Raw genomic sequence first — 18,574 nt, forward strand, 5'->3', positions numbered from 1 at the left:
CATAGTGGTAAAAAAAAAATTATAAAACAACAACAGAGAAGAAATGATGATCATAAGTATATATTCCTAATACTAAGGCCTCAAAATATTAAGATTTTCTAATGGTTGGCCTTTAGCAGTGGCCTTACACTTCACTTGAATGCCTCAATAGAGCTAAGAAAGTGCTCCAGTGTCAAATGGAGCTAGATGAATACTTTGAAACAACCAAAGGTGTCCAACCCCACATACCTATCATTCTTCAATAGAAGACATGTCTATTTGATTCTCAGAACATATAGATTGTATGATTTATTGAATGTAAATAGGTATCATCAAGTGATGACTGTACATGAAATTTCATTTATACTTTAATCAGTCACACTTGGGTAAACTTTAACAAATTTAGCAATCCGAAAGAACTTCATGTTCCTGTCTTAACAAAAGTAATAAAAGATTGTCGTATTAAGCAAGATGAAGCAACATAGAAAAATTTGCCATGAAGTTCCAAACAGACTCCTTGACTACGTAAACACCACATGAGCTATATGGATGTGTGGCATGGAGTAAGTTAAAGGATAAAAGAAATCAAAGCAACAAGATGAACAATTAGTTGTAAGCATATGAAACTGGTAACACTTATGTTTCATGTGGATCAACATCATATAAAAAAAGACATTCTAAAAGTTATATTATTAAAAAGATTATGAACTGTGCTCAAGGTAAACAAAACATACATTTTAGAGAATCAGTTGGAAACGATAAATGTCTCCATCACTACTTTCATTTTATTTCCTAAATTTCTGGGACCCCATCTGTCTCATTCTATAGACCACTGCCCTCAGCTACAAAGAGTACCTTAGAGTTAGTTACTTGACTCCTTTCCCCACATGGGTGCTCAGACTGACTGATAAAGGGCATCACAGTTCAGCTCTTTTGCATCAGAGGTGGATAACTTTGAAGTTCATGTTCCAGAGCCCACTTCCTCTGACACTGGCCTTGGCCAAGATCACCTTTGCTCAGATCTCTGCCTTTCCAATTTGTATTCCCTCCCTCTCTCACAGGATGTTTCTCTGGAGAGCATGCCCTCAATCAATCACAAACACCTGAACCCCTGTCTCAGGCTCTGCTTCTAAGGAAACTGATCTAAGATGCCACGCTACGGGCAGAGGCCAGTGGCAGCTGAGTGTGGTGAAATACAAGAAGCTCATTTTTCCTTAGTGCTGCCACCTCAACAAGGTGCAAGCTGATATTAGTTTATTTTCTTTATGTCTCTAAAGCATAAGCATGGTCAATAAAGTCTAAACCCAGCATGTTGTTTTATAAAAACTTAAACACCTTCTTTCTTCCTATATACTGTGCTCACTAATAAAACCATCCAGTCTGCCACACTCTCTCGAATTAGCAAACTTTTCATTTTTAAGAGAGTGTTACTTCGAAAAAGTATTGCAATGAAAAACTTCAGCTAGATGACAACAAATGAGTTCAGGGACAAATATATAAGAAATTCCTTTCAGTTTCCTGGAAGAAACTTAAAAGTCAATGGTTTGTGATTAAATTAAGAATGACTGCCCAAGGCCTCCCCGGTGGCACAGCGGGTTGAGCACAGACTGTGAAGCTGTCCGCAGCCTCTGTAGCACAGTTCAATTCCCGGCTGACCTGGGAGAAACCCACGTGGCGCAGCAGACCTCTTCTGTCTCACCTGCTGCTCCCCTCGAGCAGTGTACTTCTGTCACTGAATAAAATTTTAAAAAAAAAAAGAATGACTGCTCATCATCATCAAAACCTGAACATGCTTGGTTTCAAATGCCCGCCTAACATGAAGGTATCTGTTGTGTTCAAATGTTCTTTTTGCCCTCTAGTGGAGAACCTAACTAAATTGATTGATACTTCATGTTTCAGCACCAATTTCTTAAAATACCTGCTCACTGGCATTCATTTTTTAATATTAAAAGCCCAATTAATTTGTATTTAGTCATTGTGAACAGAATGTTCTGATGAACGTATTATTCAGGTTTATCCATTTTGAAAGCAATTTGGCATAGGCAAAATGTCCATGTTTTAGTTTCCTGAAACATTTCAAAATACTAAAAAACAATTTTAAGTTTATAAAGCTCCTTTCTTATTCTACCCACTTCAAAGATTTACTATTCTACAGCATATTGATAGTTACCCAATTACCATTAACTATAAAATGCTCAAAAAAGTTTTGGAATTGAGAGTAAGGCAGTTTACCTCTGTGAAGACAGAAAATAAATCACCTTGGCTTATACACACAAAAAGAGTACACACCACAGCTAGAAGGATTTCTAATTATGTGAACAAAACAGCTATCACTAATGAGGAAGGCAAAAGGAAGTTTTGTCTCCAAAATGCAAGATGCAATCAATAAACATGATTGCCTCAGTATTTTCTCAGAGTATTAGATGTATAATAGTTGTCTTACCCATTAACCTTTGGAAGGGTGGCTGTCAGAAGGAGGCTGGAGCCTGGAGGTGAAAGGCATTGTGCAGTTAATGATATGATCAGGCTCTGCCAGCAACTCATGCTGTGCTGGGATGTGTCTTACATTTCCTCATTTGTAGGATGAGTCCCAATGGAGCTGATGGCCTCAGTGATTTGTTCCAGTCCAGAGGAGTATGGTGCTGTCATTTGACCAGGTAGAAATCTGTGGTTCCAGGATGGTGTTGGTAAGAGTGGTGATGCAACTTCACTGATATGTTTTTTGAGGGAGTGAACCATGATGGGAGGTGGTTCTTAAGAAAAATTGCTCAAGTTCCAGCTTTAAAGCTAGTTTTGTGGGCTCCTAAACAAGTTATTTATATTTTCTGAGTTTTCAGCTTCTTCAAAAGTAAGATAAAGGGAGTAAAACATATTTTATGATGGTTTTGAAATTTTAGTAAAATACTATCTGTAGAGTATACTGACATGTTGTGTACTTTTTCTAAATTCGAATTTCTTTCTCACAAAATTTCAGTGACCCTTCAACACATTCTCTGTTTTCTTCTCACAAATTTATATAATCCATACATTTGGGGATATAAAACCTCTCTAGCAGTCTTCTTGCTGATTTCAAACTAAAGTGCTAATTTCAGTTGCTTCTTTGACATTCTAACTTGCTTTCATTTCCTCAGCCTTGCCCTGTATCTTCTCTTTTCTGGTTTGAAACCTCCAGTTCTATTCCCTCTAACTGGAAGGTCCGTCCAGTTCCCAGCCTTTGCTTCTTGTCAGAACACTATTTCCTCATTAATCCTTAGTTAGGTCTGATTCATCCAACCACATCAGGACTTCTGTTATAGGTAACATTAACTACTTAATTGTCTTATGCATGGCGGTTGTCATAATTATCAAGTAATGATATCTTTATTGTTTTCTTTTTAATTTCTATTTTGTTAAGAATCAGTTACTGACATAGACCCCTTACATTTCTGTTTTCTTGATTTCCAGTGGCTTTGCCCCTAAGGAATACTCAATAAATATTTGTGACATGAATAAATAACTATGATTTGTCAACTTTCATACACCAGGGTTCCACACTTCATGTAAAAATAAAAATTAAAAAAAGGTGCAAAGCCTGTGCTCTTTGTTATTGGTAGGGAATTAGGCTATTAGTTGACAAGGTCTTTGTAACTTTGAACCATATTTCTCAAAATTAATTTTCTCATTTTGAAGATATGTACAATATGTAAACTACTTATCTCAAAGGGATATTGCTTTATTCTTGAAATATATTGTAAAAGATTTTCTAAATATTTAAAACTTACATCAGTAAATAATTTTTTATTTCAAAGCTACTGCATCTTTGAACCAGTTGGTGAAAGTTAAAATTACTTAAAAATTTTTCTTCTCCATATTAAATGATAATCTGCTTTAAGTTCTGTTAATTGAATTCTATTAAAATGACAGAAGAAACCTCAAGAAAAATATCTCCTTTCAGAGGAGCTACTAAAAAATTAACCTATGTTGGAAATATGTCTATAATTTTAACATTTTTAATTCATTTACTGGATTCCTGTAGATTTACATAGTCAATTCTCTGAGTAGCTATGCAATAATTTCAGTTAAGATAGTCTCAATAATAGTAACAAGATAAAATCTACAAGTTGATTGAATTTGAAAATAAACAAAAAGGCCAAAAAAATGAAGAGAATGAAAATGAATGAGAAAGGTCAAAATTTATAGGGTGAAATATCAAAGTGGGTTAAAGAAATGCTCCTCACATCCTGGGAAGCAGGCTACCATCTAATATGGAGGAACATGTCTCTCCTGCCCATTCTGGACTAAAGTTTCTCTCCTTTCTGTGCGCCCCCCCCCCTTATTCACAGAATACATATTACTATAAAGCTTTATCAATGGTCTAAAAGTCAGCGCCAACTCCTACTATAATGTGGAAAAAAAGGAAACAGGAGACAAGAGTTGGGCTGTTTATTACCATTGTTAATTTTTTGCCCTCCTCTGTCCTAAATGCATATTTCTCACTCATAATGTACTTTGTTAGGTGCTTTTCCTCACTATCCTACTAGATGTATCCCTGTTGGCTCTTATAAATAAAGTAATCCTTTATATAGAAAAGATAGAAATAATGGATGAGATTGAACTGAAATTATGTCCATTTTGCTCACTTGTCTCTCACTTTTCCATCAAAAGACAAGTTAAAGTTTTCTCTTTTTTCTTAATCTATAATCTCAAGAGTAGCTTCTTGGAGTAGAGGTTAATAAAACCTGATCAATAAATATTCTGTTGATATACCATAAAGATAAAATACATTTCAAGTTAAATGATTCACCTTTCTTAGCAAATACATACTTCTAAAGAATTATTATATTTTAAACACTTATAAAAAACACTTTAATTTCTTTAAAAGTAAATCACAGCAAAGTACATGTTGGCAGCTGTGGTTTTTTTTTCAAAGAGAAATGATTTTTAATAATTGAAGCAGTGCACTGAAAAAATATGTACCTTCTGATTCACTAAAGCCATGAATACCAGGTGTATAAACATGCACCCCTATTGTAAATGCTAAAAGCATATGGGGAAAACTTTGATTAAGAACTCAACCTAAAATTTTTATAGTCTACTCTAATAAAAAAATAATGACTTAAGCTAGTACAGATACTATTTAAGAGTTGTGTTTCCTTTACTTACATGTAGTTTTATGAAGAAAAAATCAATTAGAATTAAAAATCTATAAACATGTCAATATAAAAAAATTCCCTTTAAAGTTATTTTACACAATTAAGTTCATATAGTTTCTTAAAAAGATTATTTCAGACAAAGCCTCCTTTCCTTAGAGAAAGTCAGGAAGATCTTACCATACAGATTAACTCAGAGGCACTAACCAGGAACGTCCAGACCGATTGGTTTTAGAATTCCACTTTTGGGAGAGCATGACATTAGTTTAGGTATAACATTTTAATGGGGTCCGGCCCTAAATAACTCATTTTTGGTCTGGTTGTTTCTTTTCCTAACATTATTTTACAGGTAAGAAAAGTAAAGCAAGAGTTTGAATTACTTTCCAAATATAGGCATAAGATAATTCCTTTTATCAACAAAAGTAATTCTACTACTGATGTTTTCTTACAAATAGTCTGCAGATGAACTTTGAGTTGCGTTTCACTATATATAAAGTAATAGGTATACTTACAGATCAAACTGGACACTTCTTAAAATTAGAAAGGGTATTAAAAATAAATTGAAGTCATATAAATTTTAATATATATGTTGATAGAAATGATTTATTACATATAGACATATAAAACATTCTTTCCAAAAAACTATCTTAAAAAATTACCCCTCCAAAAAAATATATTTGTATACTTAAAAATAAAATTTCCAGGACAGGTCAAGACTTATGGTCATCCTACACAGGAATACAGGTTTTCTTCTATTTTCGTGAGAGATCGTAAAGTCTTCCCCTGACCTCCAACAATAACAATAGCCTGTTTGAGTGTTCAGGGCTGGCAGGATTTCTAGGCAGGAAGAATAGAAGAAAAATATAACTCAGATCCTGAAAGGAAAGCTACACTGGAAAGGATTTTTCAAGAGGTTATTCAAGAGGATAAGCACTAAAAAATTAAAGTTGAAAGTGCCAGGCAAAGCTAGAACAAGCCCTTGCATAGAAAATGTACATTAGAATTTACTAGCCATGGAATCCAAAGGAGGATTGTGTATGTCAAGACACCAGTCATACTTATCTCTTTCATGGAAACAGACTAGAAATAAGATGGTAAATGATCACAATCAAGGCAGAAGGATAATGTGCTTTCACAAACTCAAAGAGAAATAAAATTGAACAGTCACAAATAGTGTAAATTTTGAAAACTAAAAGAGAAGATATCCACAAAATGGTTGTAAATTTCTCCTAGGACTTCAAATTTGTTTCTCTGTCAATAAAGACGCTGTTCTTTCACTATAAACACAGCCTTCCTGAATAGGAAATCCCAGTCCCTTCTTCTACCAGCAGATCAGTAAAGCTGACCCAAGGGTGGAGGCTCTGTTTTGCTCCCAGTTCTATTCATAGGCTGGTCATGTGTTTTCCCCTTTTTGTTGCCAGTACAAACTGGCACAGTAGAGACCCCAGAGAAACCATGAGAAGAGATGACGTTTCATCTACCGTGGCCAGTAGTTGTGCTACATATAAAGGAGAAAATATGGATGGCATAAGAAGTGAAGAAAAAATACAAAAAAAAAAAAAAAAAACCCTAAATACTCCAGTTGGAAAGTGAAAGTAAACTAGAAGAATTAGAATCTGGCCCTGAGTTAAAAAGATAAGATTATAGAAATAGAAGATTATAAAAGTAGAAGATGGAAGAAATGAGGCAAAAAATGAAGACAGGAATAAAAGTTAAGGAGAGGACAACCTTTTCTATGTATGTATTTCATATACATATTAGTTTTCTCACTTGAGGGCCAAGAAGTCTTTGAAATTCCCATGGCAAAGAACCGTGTGCTGCTAGGAAGGGTAATCTTTCTAAATGAACTGAATTCTCAAAAATGAGGGTGCATCCCATTAGGACTTGACTTAGATATCAACAGATGTATCATATATGGCACTTAAGTACCTTGAAGATAAAAAATTTGAAAGCATTGCAAATGAGGGAAATTGGCAGAATGACTCAGGATGCAACCCCACACATCCTGGTACACATTTCCTTTGTATCCTATATACTATGCAGTAGCTATACGCTAACCAAAACATAACACATTCAAAATAAATAAGATACTCTTTTTTTTTTTATAGAGGCATGTTTTTATTTATTTATTTGTTTGTTTGTTTGTTTGTTTTGTTCATACATGCATTGGGTACAGTCAGAAGCGCGGGAGGGTGAGAGAATTCACCAGAGCCAGAGCGGGGAGCAGAGCAGGCAGAAGGACCGAAGTACACTGCTGAGGGGAGCAGCGGGTGGCAGGAGAGGTCTGCGCGCCATGTGGGACCCTCCTCCTGTGGCCGGGGAGCAGCCGGGGATCGAACCGGCGTCGCAGAGGCTGCGGGCAGCTTCGCAACCCAGCGCTCAACCGCTGCGCCACCGGGGAGGCCCTAAATAAGATACTCTTGAGCTTTGATGCCAAAGTTTTGATTTGCAGTTTCTAAATCAAAATCAAAATTTAAATCTAAATCTAAATTTAATTAGATCCTAGACAGAAGAGTTGGAAATATATATAATATAAATATTTGACCTACCTTTGTCATCTCTTGATTTTACATTTTAACACTAGAATCTGAGCTGCAAACTACATGCCTCTGTTTCTGTTTGTCTGGAGGCTCTTTCTGGGGACAAGTGTTCTCCTTACTAGAAACAGACACCAACTAATGACTGCAGGATCACCCTCCCCTACTCAGATGGCCTAACTCTGAGTTACCCACAGTGATAATTTGCTTCTTGACAGCCCCTTTAATAGATTAATTTTCTTTCAGTTCCCCTTTCTCCTAACTGGTGTTTCCTGAGCAACCTCCCAAATGAATTCCTCAGATGAAGGAAAACCCAAAGATACAACTGATCCTCATAATTCTCAGTAGTTTTAGTGTATAAAGTCACTGCAAACATGAAATTACCAAATACTGAAGCATTGCTCCAAGGGGAAATACAGGGTTCATTTCCCTGTGAATCAATCACATATAACTTTGTTTTACAGTTACTTTATTTAATATATATCATTAATTCCTTAACACATAACTCATAGCCAGTGTCACTATAACTCATACCTACCTAAAGGAAGCTTACCTAATATATGTATTTTTCTTTAAAAGGCAACCCCTGCCTTCTGACACTTAGAAAACTAGACAGCACTTCAGCACTATACTTAGGGCCATTGTAAATAACAAATCACCTACACACAAAAAAATCAAAACACATGGTAGCAAGTAGAGTTCGAGAAGTGTGATTGCTTATAACCTATTGAAATAAATTGCAGGGGCCAAGATGGAACCAATCCTGCCAAGTGCTATGTCAGCAAATTGAATTTTATCTTCCTATAAATGCTCTGTTTCACCAGAAAAGAAAAGCAGTCAACCCACAAACATCAATTCAACTCTGGGCTCTAAACTCATTTTTTTCCCCTTGATTTTTGTAAGTAAGTATACATGTAAGCCATTCATGCCATTTCTGCCTTAGAGCTTCTAATGGTCAATAAAACTTATTCTCGCCCAAAATCCCATTGGGAAGAGTTTAGTTCATGACTTCGGAGGCACTCTACTCCCCCAGTCTATGGATATTATTCCCTTGAATACCTGTTTCCAGACTGCAAGTAATAATGTTTTCAGGTGCATGCTCTAGGGATTTAGAAGTATCTGATCTATAGCCAGTGAGGCCATGCCATGGATGCAGCAATATGTTTTACTATTGATGGTCATATACCAGGAAGAACTGAGGACATCCCTGTGTGTGCCAGAGTACACATATAATAGAGGAAGATCAGATGCCTCCTGCCTCCATGTTACCCATCCTACCTGTGCATTTGTGCTGAGACACTCCATGAGCTCCCTGGAATTAGATGCAGCCATCAACATAAGATACTTCAGTTGACTAAAAATGTTTTGAATGCATTGATAAATCTGTAAATTGAGTCCTATTTGCTGCTTAAAATATAAATTATCCTAGGGAATAATAGGTAGAGGGGGTTGAATGGATAGGGGTAGATGGTAACTAAATCTTTGGTGGAGACTTTGGTATAGTATATATACTTTTGTTGATGTCTGAAGCTATATTCCTGAAACTTACACAGTGTTGTAAGCCAATGTCCCCTCAATTTAAAAAAGGAAGTATGATGCAATTCCAACAAATTGAATTTTATCTTACTGAAATGAAGTAGGTAATTTCTTTTTCAAAAATTACATCAATATAAGTTTTAAATATTTCAAAATAAATAAATGTAATCCTAAATATTCTTACATCTTAAGCCCCGTGTAGAAGTTGAAAATTCTAAGATTTATTTATCATTAACCCATATTTATTGCTATATCTTTAATGTGAGCATACGTAGAGTAGTAAGCATGTCACATCGTAGATAGACAAACAAACACGACAAATAAAAGTAAGATAACTGGTAATATGTGTGAAATGCCTAAACACAGGTATGGATTACAAAAGTTGAAAGGTTAAAAATATCACTGTGAATTATGATGCATGGAGAAACTTCAGAGAGGAGGAGAGATAATTTAACGAGGTTACATAGTATGAGAATCCATAAGTGAGGAGAAAAGGAGGTATTTTATAGAGGGAGAAAGCATGAGCTAGTTGAACAGTAAGAAATTCCCAAAGCATGCCTGGGGGAAAATAAGTAGATTGGCTTAAATAAAGTAGAATAATTAAAGAGTAGTGCAAGATCATAGTATGGCAGGCATAACAAAAGAAGAATCCATTCAACTAGATGAATGACTATAAGAAAAAATCATGAGAGATGAATCAAGTTTTGAGTTTGGGGAATGAGAATAGTGTTATAATGACAGAAGTAGGGAAGACAGGACAGAACTAGTTTGAGGCAAAGTGAATGATGAGTGTGAGGTGACAAGGTGCCACGAGGGGAACTGACAAGCCAAGAATTGAAAGTAGATAACTGGATCTCAGAGGAGAAGCAGAAGTAGAAATGTAGATTTGAAGATTACCAGTTTTAAAATAATCTCTGTAGCCTGTGAGTGGGAGACTATTTGCAATGAGGCAATTAGAGAGATGAGGAGGAGAGGAAGACGTGTCTACAAAGAATGCAAAGTAGGAGCAGTCAGGGAGTTGGATGTACATATTATCCCAAGAACAGAGTGAGGAGAGAGATTCAAAAGTGAATGATCAACTGTGTCAGCTGCCAAAAAAGATAAAAGAGACAGAGGACTTAGCAAATTCAGTGAATTTGCTCACAAGCAGTTTATCCTTGAGAAAGCCATTTGAGTACAGTAGTTGAGGTAAGGCAGACAGCTTTTAAGAATGGGTTAAAAAGTGAGTTTATATAGAGATAAGGGAGATAATGGATGTTGATCACTTTAGAGAGAGAAAGTCTTAAAATTGCCAGTTTGCAGTGTCAACCAGGGGAAAGGATAAGGAAGTATTCAGAAGTATTCAATTTGTTTTACTTTTTGAGGTTTCTGCATATAAAAAGGGAGCATCCATAGGAGAAATGCAAATGAAGATTTGCATTTGGGAAGGAGTCTCAAAGGCTTATTTATAATAAAATCCAATGTTTATCATCTTTTTAAGTTTTAGGAATTATTCTATGTGCTTTATACCTATTAGCACAATGTATTCTCGTAATACTCAAATAAGGTAAGTACTGTTATCACCCACTTTACAAATGAATAAATAAACTAAGTCATGAGGGAACTAAATGACACTCAGCATCACCATTTGGCAGGAATGAACTCAGATAGACCAAAAAAAAAAAAAAAAAAAAAAAAACCATGATGATGATCTTATCCACTGGGCTATATTACTTCCTAGAATTAAAGAAGGAAGTAGGAGTAATGACTTCCTTTATGAGACATGGGGGGGAAAAGACAGGATATGCTGGTTTATTCCTAGATGAAAAAGAAAGTACTTTAGCACCATCACATATGATATAAGCTCATATGCTAGAGTTCTATCTCAAAGGTAAGTTCTATCTCAACAGGAATCGGGGTAAGGATTTAGGACATATGGAGTATGGAAAGATTTAGAAGAGAAGAGCACATACTACAACAGAATTCAATAGAAGGCAAAAACCTGTTCAACACCTTCTATAGCCCTATTTCATGAGGGTGCCTGGAAGGTAGTTATGTCACATTCAGTGTGGCTTTCCAGTGGGGAGAATGGGAAGAATTGAGCTTGGAAATGAGTCCACTGAGTAAAACTGTAAAGTCAGACGTGGTGATGGTATAGAGTATCAGAAAAAAATTTACTTTGCGGCAGATAATGTTTTACAATTCCAGGGAAGAACCTCATTTGAGTAAAAAAAGACAAGTCTTGATACTTTCCCATGCCACTAGTCCAATATTTTCAATGCAAGATTTGTAAACATAGAAATCAAATTGGTTAATTCATATATTTTGATAGGAGTAATTGATATATAAGACTAAGTAATTAAATCTTCCATCAAGAAAGTTTTGCCTTACATCATAACGATGATGATGATGATGATTTCAGATATGAATGTTCCTTTATTCAACATCTACGTATCTGTCTAAAAGACAAAATCTATAATGAAGATTGTGTAGAATGAAAATAGTTGTCCAATCTCAAATGGTTCTTTAGGCTCTGACCAAGCAAAGGCTAAATGTGGATGAAATTCTCTATTCTTGCTTAATGTTTCCAGAAAACTCACCAAAATATCAAAACAGTGAGTTATTTAAGGTAGTTAATATCTATAAAGTACAATTTATAAGAAAAGCATTGTTATTATTAGAATTATTAAATACATCTCATAGATACTGGAAAGCATTAAATCAGGGGGAATTTCAAATGATATAGCAGTATTTTAAATATAATACTTTCTCTGAAATACTTCCTTTTTTCTAGGCTAAAAATAAGAAATAATCAAAGGTCACAAAAATGTCACCCTGAACTTTGCCCAAAAATATATGTATTTGGAAAATGGACATTTTAAAAGTTTAATTCACAATAGACCATGTTAAATATAAAAAGTTAATTTTTCCTCAGTGTTCATTTCTTTAGATAATTGCATTTCAACTGAACATTTTGTTCAAATAAACATTTCAGGGTCTAAGGAATATTTCTTAGCTACCTCTGGAACATATGGCCTTGATCAGTTTCCAGGAACAGAGGTGTACTTCTTTAGATATAGAAAATTTACCAAAGAAAAGCTTTTAAACAAGATTTTGGGTTTTTGCAACAAATAGTTGTAGGGTCAAAGTAGTCCTCTCAGGAAATTTTCTTAAAGTCTACTAGCCTGGATGGCGTATGGTAACATTCAGAAGAACAAAAGGTACTTACACATGTTTCCCATATGCTAGTGACTGCTCGCTAACAGAAACTTATGATTGCATTCCAAAGTCAACTATAAATATATTTTGACCTGTTTTTTGAAAATACATAAATATTTTCAGGTACTGAACATTTCATTACTTTTAATAAATCCCATTATTATTACTTTACTGATACCTTCAGACATTAAGTATTTCTTGGACTGCAAATATAAGTGCCTTCTTATCAAGGCATTGTAGTATAAGGAAGCTTTTTAAGAACACTGAACTAAGATTATAAGATAAATTAATAATGATAAATATTAACCTTTTAAGGTTTTGGAACATTTCTTGGGATTTCCAGCTTGGGTTAGAACATGAAACAATAAGGGACATGAATTAGGAAATGATTTTAAAAGCCAAAATTAATAATTTTCCAAGGTTAATTATTATCTCTTTTTAAGGGCATGTGCCTTTAGACAAATACTTAAAATTTTTAATATATTTAGGTACTAAATATTCTTAATGTGTTTCCCTCACATGAAAGCTTTAAAGGTGAAGCTAAGGAAAAGTTCACAGCACACGATGATTCCCATTTCAGCAAGGAATTCTCACCTTATTATATGCGTTGTGACTAAACAGGGTATGAGAACTCTCCTGTTCATCACTCAGTGAGAAGGACAAGTGACTGAAGGGTCCTGGGGTAAGACAGTCAGCATGGGAGAGGGTCTGAGGAAGCAGCAGGGACTTAGCAGGAGGATAGAGTCTAGTCTGATATAAAGGATGGAGAGAAACAGGCTTGTGGGAGACTGTCACCTCCTGGGAAGAAGAAAGGCATAAAGAGTATGTTAGTTAGCAAAAATCAAACTCAACTTGGAATTAAGACTCAATATTATAGATGGATGTCTAACTCCCTTACCAGTAAGAAGAAAAACTCTCCTCACGCTTGGGTCTCTCATGAGACACCGGCTTTCATAGCACAATGTGTGTCTCTCAATAATTCCTGTCAGTCTCCCACAGCTAGCCTCTTCTGCAGAACGAGCACCTGCAGAGTGTCTCCAGAAGGGTGCTAAAGTTTGTTATTTTTGAAAGTGTTGAGAGGAGAAATGTGGATGGAGGTGAGAGCTCATCACAATGGGAGTAGAATGGAATTAGAAACATCTTCACAGAAGAGGTAAGTAACAGTGGAAGTTAATTTAAAGGTGCTTGGGATTTGGTTGGAAGAAATTAGGGGAGCAAGGGGAGGGCATTGCAGAGGATATTGACTTGCGGGCAGGGGGCAGGGGTATGGGCTTCATTCCTGGTCTAGTAAGTTGTTAAGTTGGGGTCAGGGAGAGGTGAGTCTGGAGAGAATGAATGAGGCCTTCATTCCATGTAGGGTATCCCTTTGAAGAGAAACTGGAAGTAAATAGATGAGTTTATATATGAAGAGGACAATGAATGAGGCCTTAAGTAGAGTGAGTCTTTAACCAGGAAAGGGGATTAAAGTGAAAGACTTGTGATAGTAGGAGCTAGGAGATGAGGTTGTGAATTAAGTGAATGAAGCATGGAAACCACAGAGTGGAAGTTTTAAACCTCCAGAGAAAATAGAATAGGGTATATAGGACATATTTGTGTGTGTATAGTGTAGAGTACCCTTCTTGCACTATTCATATACATGCATATATATGAAAGAAAAGGATTACATTTTATAGATATATATATAAGCAATCCATACTTCTGAAATTTTCATGTAAAGATAGGATTTGACAGCGTTTATCCTACAGTAAAATCCGTTCGCACATGAGTTTTTTTTTTCAAATTTATTTTTTTTAATAATAAATTTTATTTTTATATTCCCCCATACAACTGCACATGCCCCATTCTGACCCAAATCCCTCCCCTCCCGTCCCCCACCCCCCAAAAAGTGTCTCTGGTTCATAGTTTTTTGTTGATTTTGATTTTCACTTTCTTATAGTTATTCATTTTCCTGGTCCCTTATTTAAGTTTTCTAGATTCCTGCTATGAGTGAGACCATCCGGTATTTTTCTTTTTCTTTCTGGCTTATTTCGCTGAGCATGATCCCTTCCAGCACCATCCATGTTGCTGCAAATTGCATGTGTTTATCTTTTTTGAATGCTGAGTAATATTCCATGTTATATATGTACCACATCTTCTTGATCCAGTCATCTATAAGTTTTAACATGAAACCTGTTTTATTCACCTTTGTGACCTCAGAGTCAAGATAATATAGCAAATGTTTAATGCACTAGTGATTGAATTTTCAAAGGAATATGGTATTTTCTATGAGGTTAATAAAGTACTCTGTTACTCAATTATTTCTTTGCTCCATAAGCAACAAATGAATATATTTGGTTTTGTGTGAAATATAATTTTAGTGTAAAATAATATGCATTGTTCAAAATGACATCAATTAATAGGTAAACTTTTAGAATTGTACAATTAATATATTTTCATGAAAGCTGAATTCACTTTGTCAAACCATGTATTTTTAAGTCATTGCTAGGTTTTCTAAAACTTATATTGAAGATGGCAATTTTTTTTAAAGAAGGGGGTTAAAATTTACTTTAAAACTCTTGAAAAATTTTAAGCTTGTGAGAAAGTCACAATGCTAGGGCTTTTAAGTTTGTATGAGTGAGGTCTTCTAATACTAATTACCTTGAAGGGTGACTAAATGGATTTTATTTTTACCAGTCTCTTATTTGTACTTAAAGTGTTCATTTTACATATCAAGCAAATAAATTCAATTAGCACACACATACCTCTAGCACACACTAGTTATTAAAAAGATAACATCCTATATTATATAACATGCATGGTTTTCTTTTTTCCATTGACTCCACTTTTGCAAATTTCTATATCGTAAATGAAAGCCATAGATTTCCTACTGAGACACGTTACTGAGATCTCTCATTGTAATTGTTGCTCAGTTGATTCTCTTGGATGTTCCAAGTATATTATATAAAATATCATCACACCTAACATAACTAACATTAAATTGACTAATATTGAATTGACGATTATTAGCTATGACCATGTTACTGTGCAACTTTAAAAGAATGCAAGCAGTATTGACCCATTAACAATGATTTCAGATTGAAATATATTCTAATTTTATTTCTCAATAAAACATTTTATTATGTTATTAACAACTAATTTCATTCTTAATCAATGTGCAAGTGATTAATAAAAAAGTTGAGTAAAAAGCACAAGACTAGTTGTGCTAGGAAAAGGAGGTCTTATTATTCACAGTTGAGGTGCCTAGGAAAAGACAAACAGAACTGTCTTTATTTTATATTATAGCTTCAGTTTATATTTCTTTATATATAAGGTTTTATTTATAAAGTTCAAGAACCCATTCAGAGGGTTGATGCATGGGAAGCAGAAGGTTCCCCGCATGGGGAAATAGGGTGGGGTCAAGTTGTCATCCATCAGTAGGAGAACATCTGCAAAGGGTCTCTTCATGCCTCTGTGTTCTCTGTTGCCAACCATTTCTCAGGAGTTTGACAAACCAGTGCAACTGTAGGGTCAGATTACGTTAATTATTCCAGGCAACTGGGCACGGAGCCCAGAGAAGAGAGCAGAGTTTTATCTGGTCTGGGGCAGGTCAAGGAGAATTAAGAATTTTGGCAAGACTCCCATGAGCATATTTGGTTGACATATAGAACAAAGGTGAATGAGTCTCCGTAGCGGTGCTTCAACATGTATGTCATTTGGGGCACCTGTTCCAACCTGTACCAGTTGTCTTTTATGCCTGTACAAGTTATTATTCTGCAACTATTTTCACCATCATCCAGGGCATCTTCTTTGACTATCTCTTATATTCAGCCTATTTCCTGCATCCCATGTCATTCTTTTGCTTCGTTCCTATCAAATTTACAGGAAACTAATGTAACTTCCTGGGAAAATGGAGTATTGTGAGCAAATTTTTAACATCTTCCATGTTAAGAATTTTGTTCATCCCTTATAATTAATTTTTTGGATATAGAATTCTAAACTGTAAATTATTTCTTTAAGAAGTTTTTTTAAAACCAATATAACTATACTGTTTCTACTTTATACATATTTTTCACAACTTTTTTTATATCTATGATTGCTACAGTTTTTAATTTCCAATTATCTTTTGTCAATTCTTTAACATTTCTTTCTTTTTTTGCTCTACTTATGCAAATTTTACTGTTTTTTTAATTTTCCAAATTGAATGTTTGATAGATATATTTTTATTCTCTTATTAAACCTATGGAATGTTTTTTCCATTTTCTTCTTCCAAAGACCATTTTAACTGTACTCTAATATACAAAAATTTCTTCTTTTCAGCTAGAAAATTTATTTCAAATTTCCTTTGAATCAAAAATTGTTGAAAACTGAATTTTTCAATAAAGTCAAAAATGATTTGTGTTTGTTATTAATTTATAAATTTTTATGATCAGAAACATTTGTGTATATTATTTCTGTCTCAGAAATTAATAAGGTTTTCTTTTGGCCTAGTATTTAGCCAAACTTATAGAATGACTTCACAAATATTAAAAAAAAATGTTCTGCAGCAGGATACAGCTATGTCTATATTAATTTGATTTACTTTAAATTGTCTGTACCTATTTTTCACATAATCTATAATAAATTGAAAAATGAATTAAGTATTTTACCATTAACATATGTTTATTTTTTTCTCATCCCATCTCTTGCCTTTGCCTTATGAATGGTGATGTTATACTTGACACTTTAACAACTGTATTTTCCCTATAAATTTTATCCCTTCCCATATAAGGGACTCTTATTTGTCTTGCTTAAAGAAAATCTTTCTTCTGAATTCAATCTGCCCATTGTGAATGTTATAACCTCTCCTTTCTTTTTGGGTCTGGCCGCAGGAATACCTTTTCTCAACTGTTCTCAATCACTGTGTATACTGTCTCAGCTTAGAGATTGATTTTGTTTGTTATTCAATCTGGGAGATGTCTCTTTTCCCAATTTACATTTTATTTATCTCCACAGTAAATAAATCTTCCTTGGACCAGATGTTTCTCAAAGAGTTCCATCGGAGGAAGAGATGACTAGAAAGGATTGTTTAAGTGCTCCAAAGATAGAAATTTTGGGGTGGGAGGCATTTTAGCTGTTATCTCGTAAGGAATGAAGATTGTCAGCTGTCCAGTGGTTCATAGAGCAGTTTGTCTGAGTCTAGGCTGCCACACAGAGAAACTCCTACAATATACATTGAATCTGTGGAATTCAAAATATAGCCTCTCTTTTCAGAATAAAAATCAAGTCAGGGGACCTACTGTTGCCAACCTACACACCTACATAAAGACAAGTGATCTGAGGTTTGTATATTAAGGTGTAACCCACACATTATAGGAGAGTGTTTGCTGACTACACTCTGCAGTCACTGTAGTCTCACTTCATTTCTTCCCAAATGCACATTTGCGCATTCTCTCCATTGCTTTGAGCTCAAAAATGTCACTTTTTATATATTTCATATTAAGAACACAAAAGCTATAAACTGAGAATATTTTAAATCTACACTTTGATCCAACTGTATATTTGCTATATTTACTACTGCTACTGTATATATACTACTACTTCAAAGTAGTAAAATATACTCAGTAATTAATTTCTTAAATCTGATGGATTTTCTATGCATTTTATAGTCTTTGGTAAAAAAGAATGAATTTCAGTTCAACATTCAATTATTTTCTATGTATTATTCCACAGTGTTTAAGCATAAAGAGCCCATACATCCCCAATTAAACTGGGGCTTTAATTTTTCCTGTAAGATTTCTCAAATGAGATATCATTTATTTTGACAATATTTTAAACATTGTTAATATTGAGTACCCCCATCTTTAAGCATTACTGAAAATTGCCTAACATCACCACATCTTAAATGCCTACTTTGTTAATGTCTTGTAATTATGATGCCATAATACAACATTAGCTACAACTCAAGACAAAAAATATTAATGTAGGCCAAGGTATAATAATAATGAAAGCAGAAATAAAATCTTATTTCAAATAGTTTTAACAATTTCTAAATTTTGCATACTTCTTGTCAAGTTCAGGTAAGTTATCAACATTTATGACTATGATTGATATTAAACTTACACTAGACATAGGTATTATGTCTGCCATTTTTTGTTTTTATTTATTATTATTACATTAGCATTTATAGTCAATTAAGACTAATTTCCAGGAGATTTTTAAATATAGACATTTACTTAT

The 18,574-nt window shown here is 34.4% G+C and overlaps 1 protein-coding gene across 1 annotated transcript in view; it reads right to left on the reverse strand.

The window, feature by feature from the left end:
• Window positions 1-18,574, reverse strand: part of MLIP (muscular LMNA interacting protein) — a gene marked incomplete at both ends in the record, with an annotated part of 218,554 nt that overhangs the window by 10,193 nt on the left and 189,787 nt on the right. Inside the window, one exon of the mRNA XM_084258824.1 lies at window positions 12,974-13,177. Within this exon, the coding sequence (XP_084114950.1) occupies window positions 12,974-13,177 (204 nt within the window). The remainder of the gene's footprint in view (window positions 1-12,973; window positions 13,178-18,574) is intronic.

This window comes from Talpa europaea (assembly GCF_964194135.1).
Source record: "Talpa europaea genome assembly, chromosome: 2".
NCBI lineage: Eukaryota > Metazoa > Chordata > Mammalia > Eulipotyphla > Talpidae > Talpa > Talpa europaea.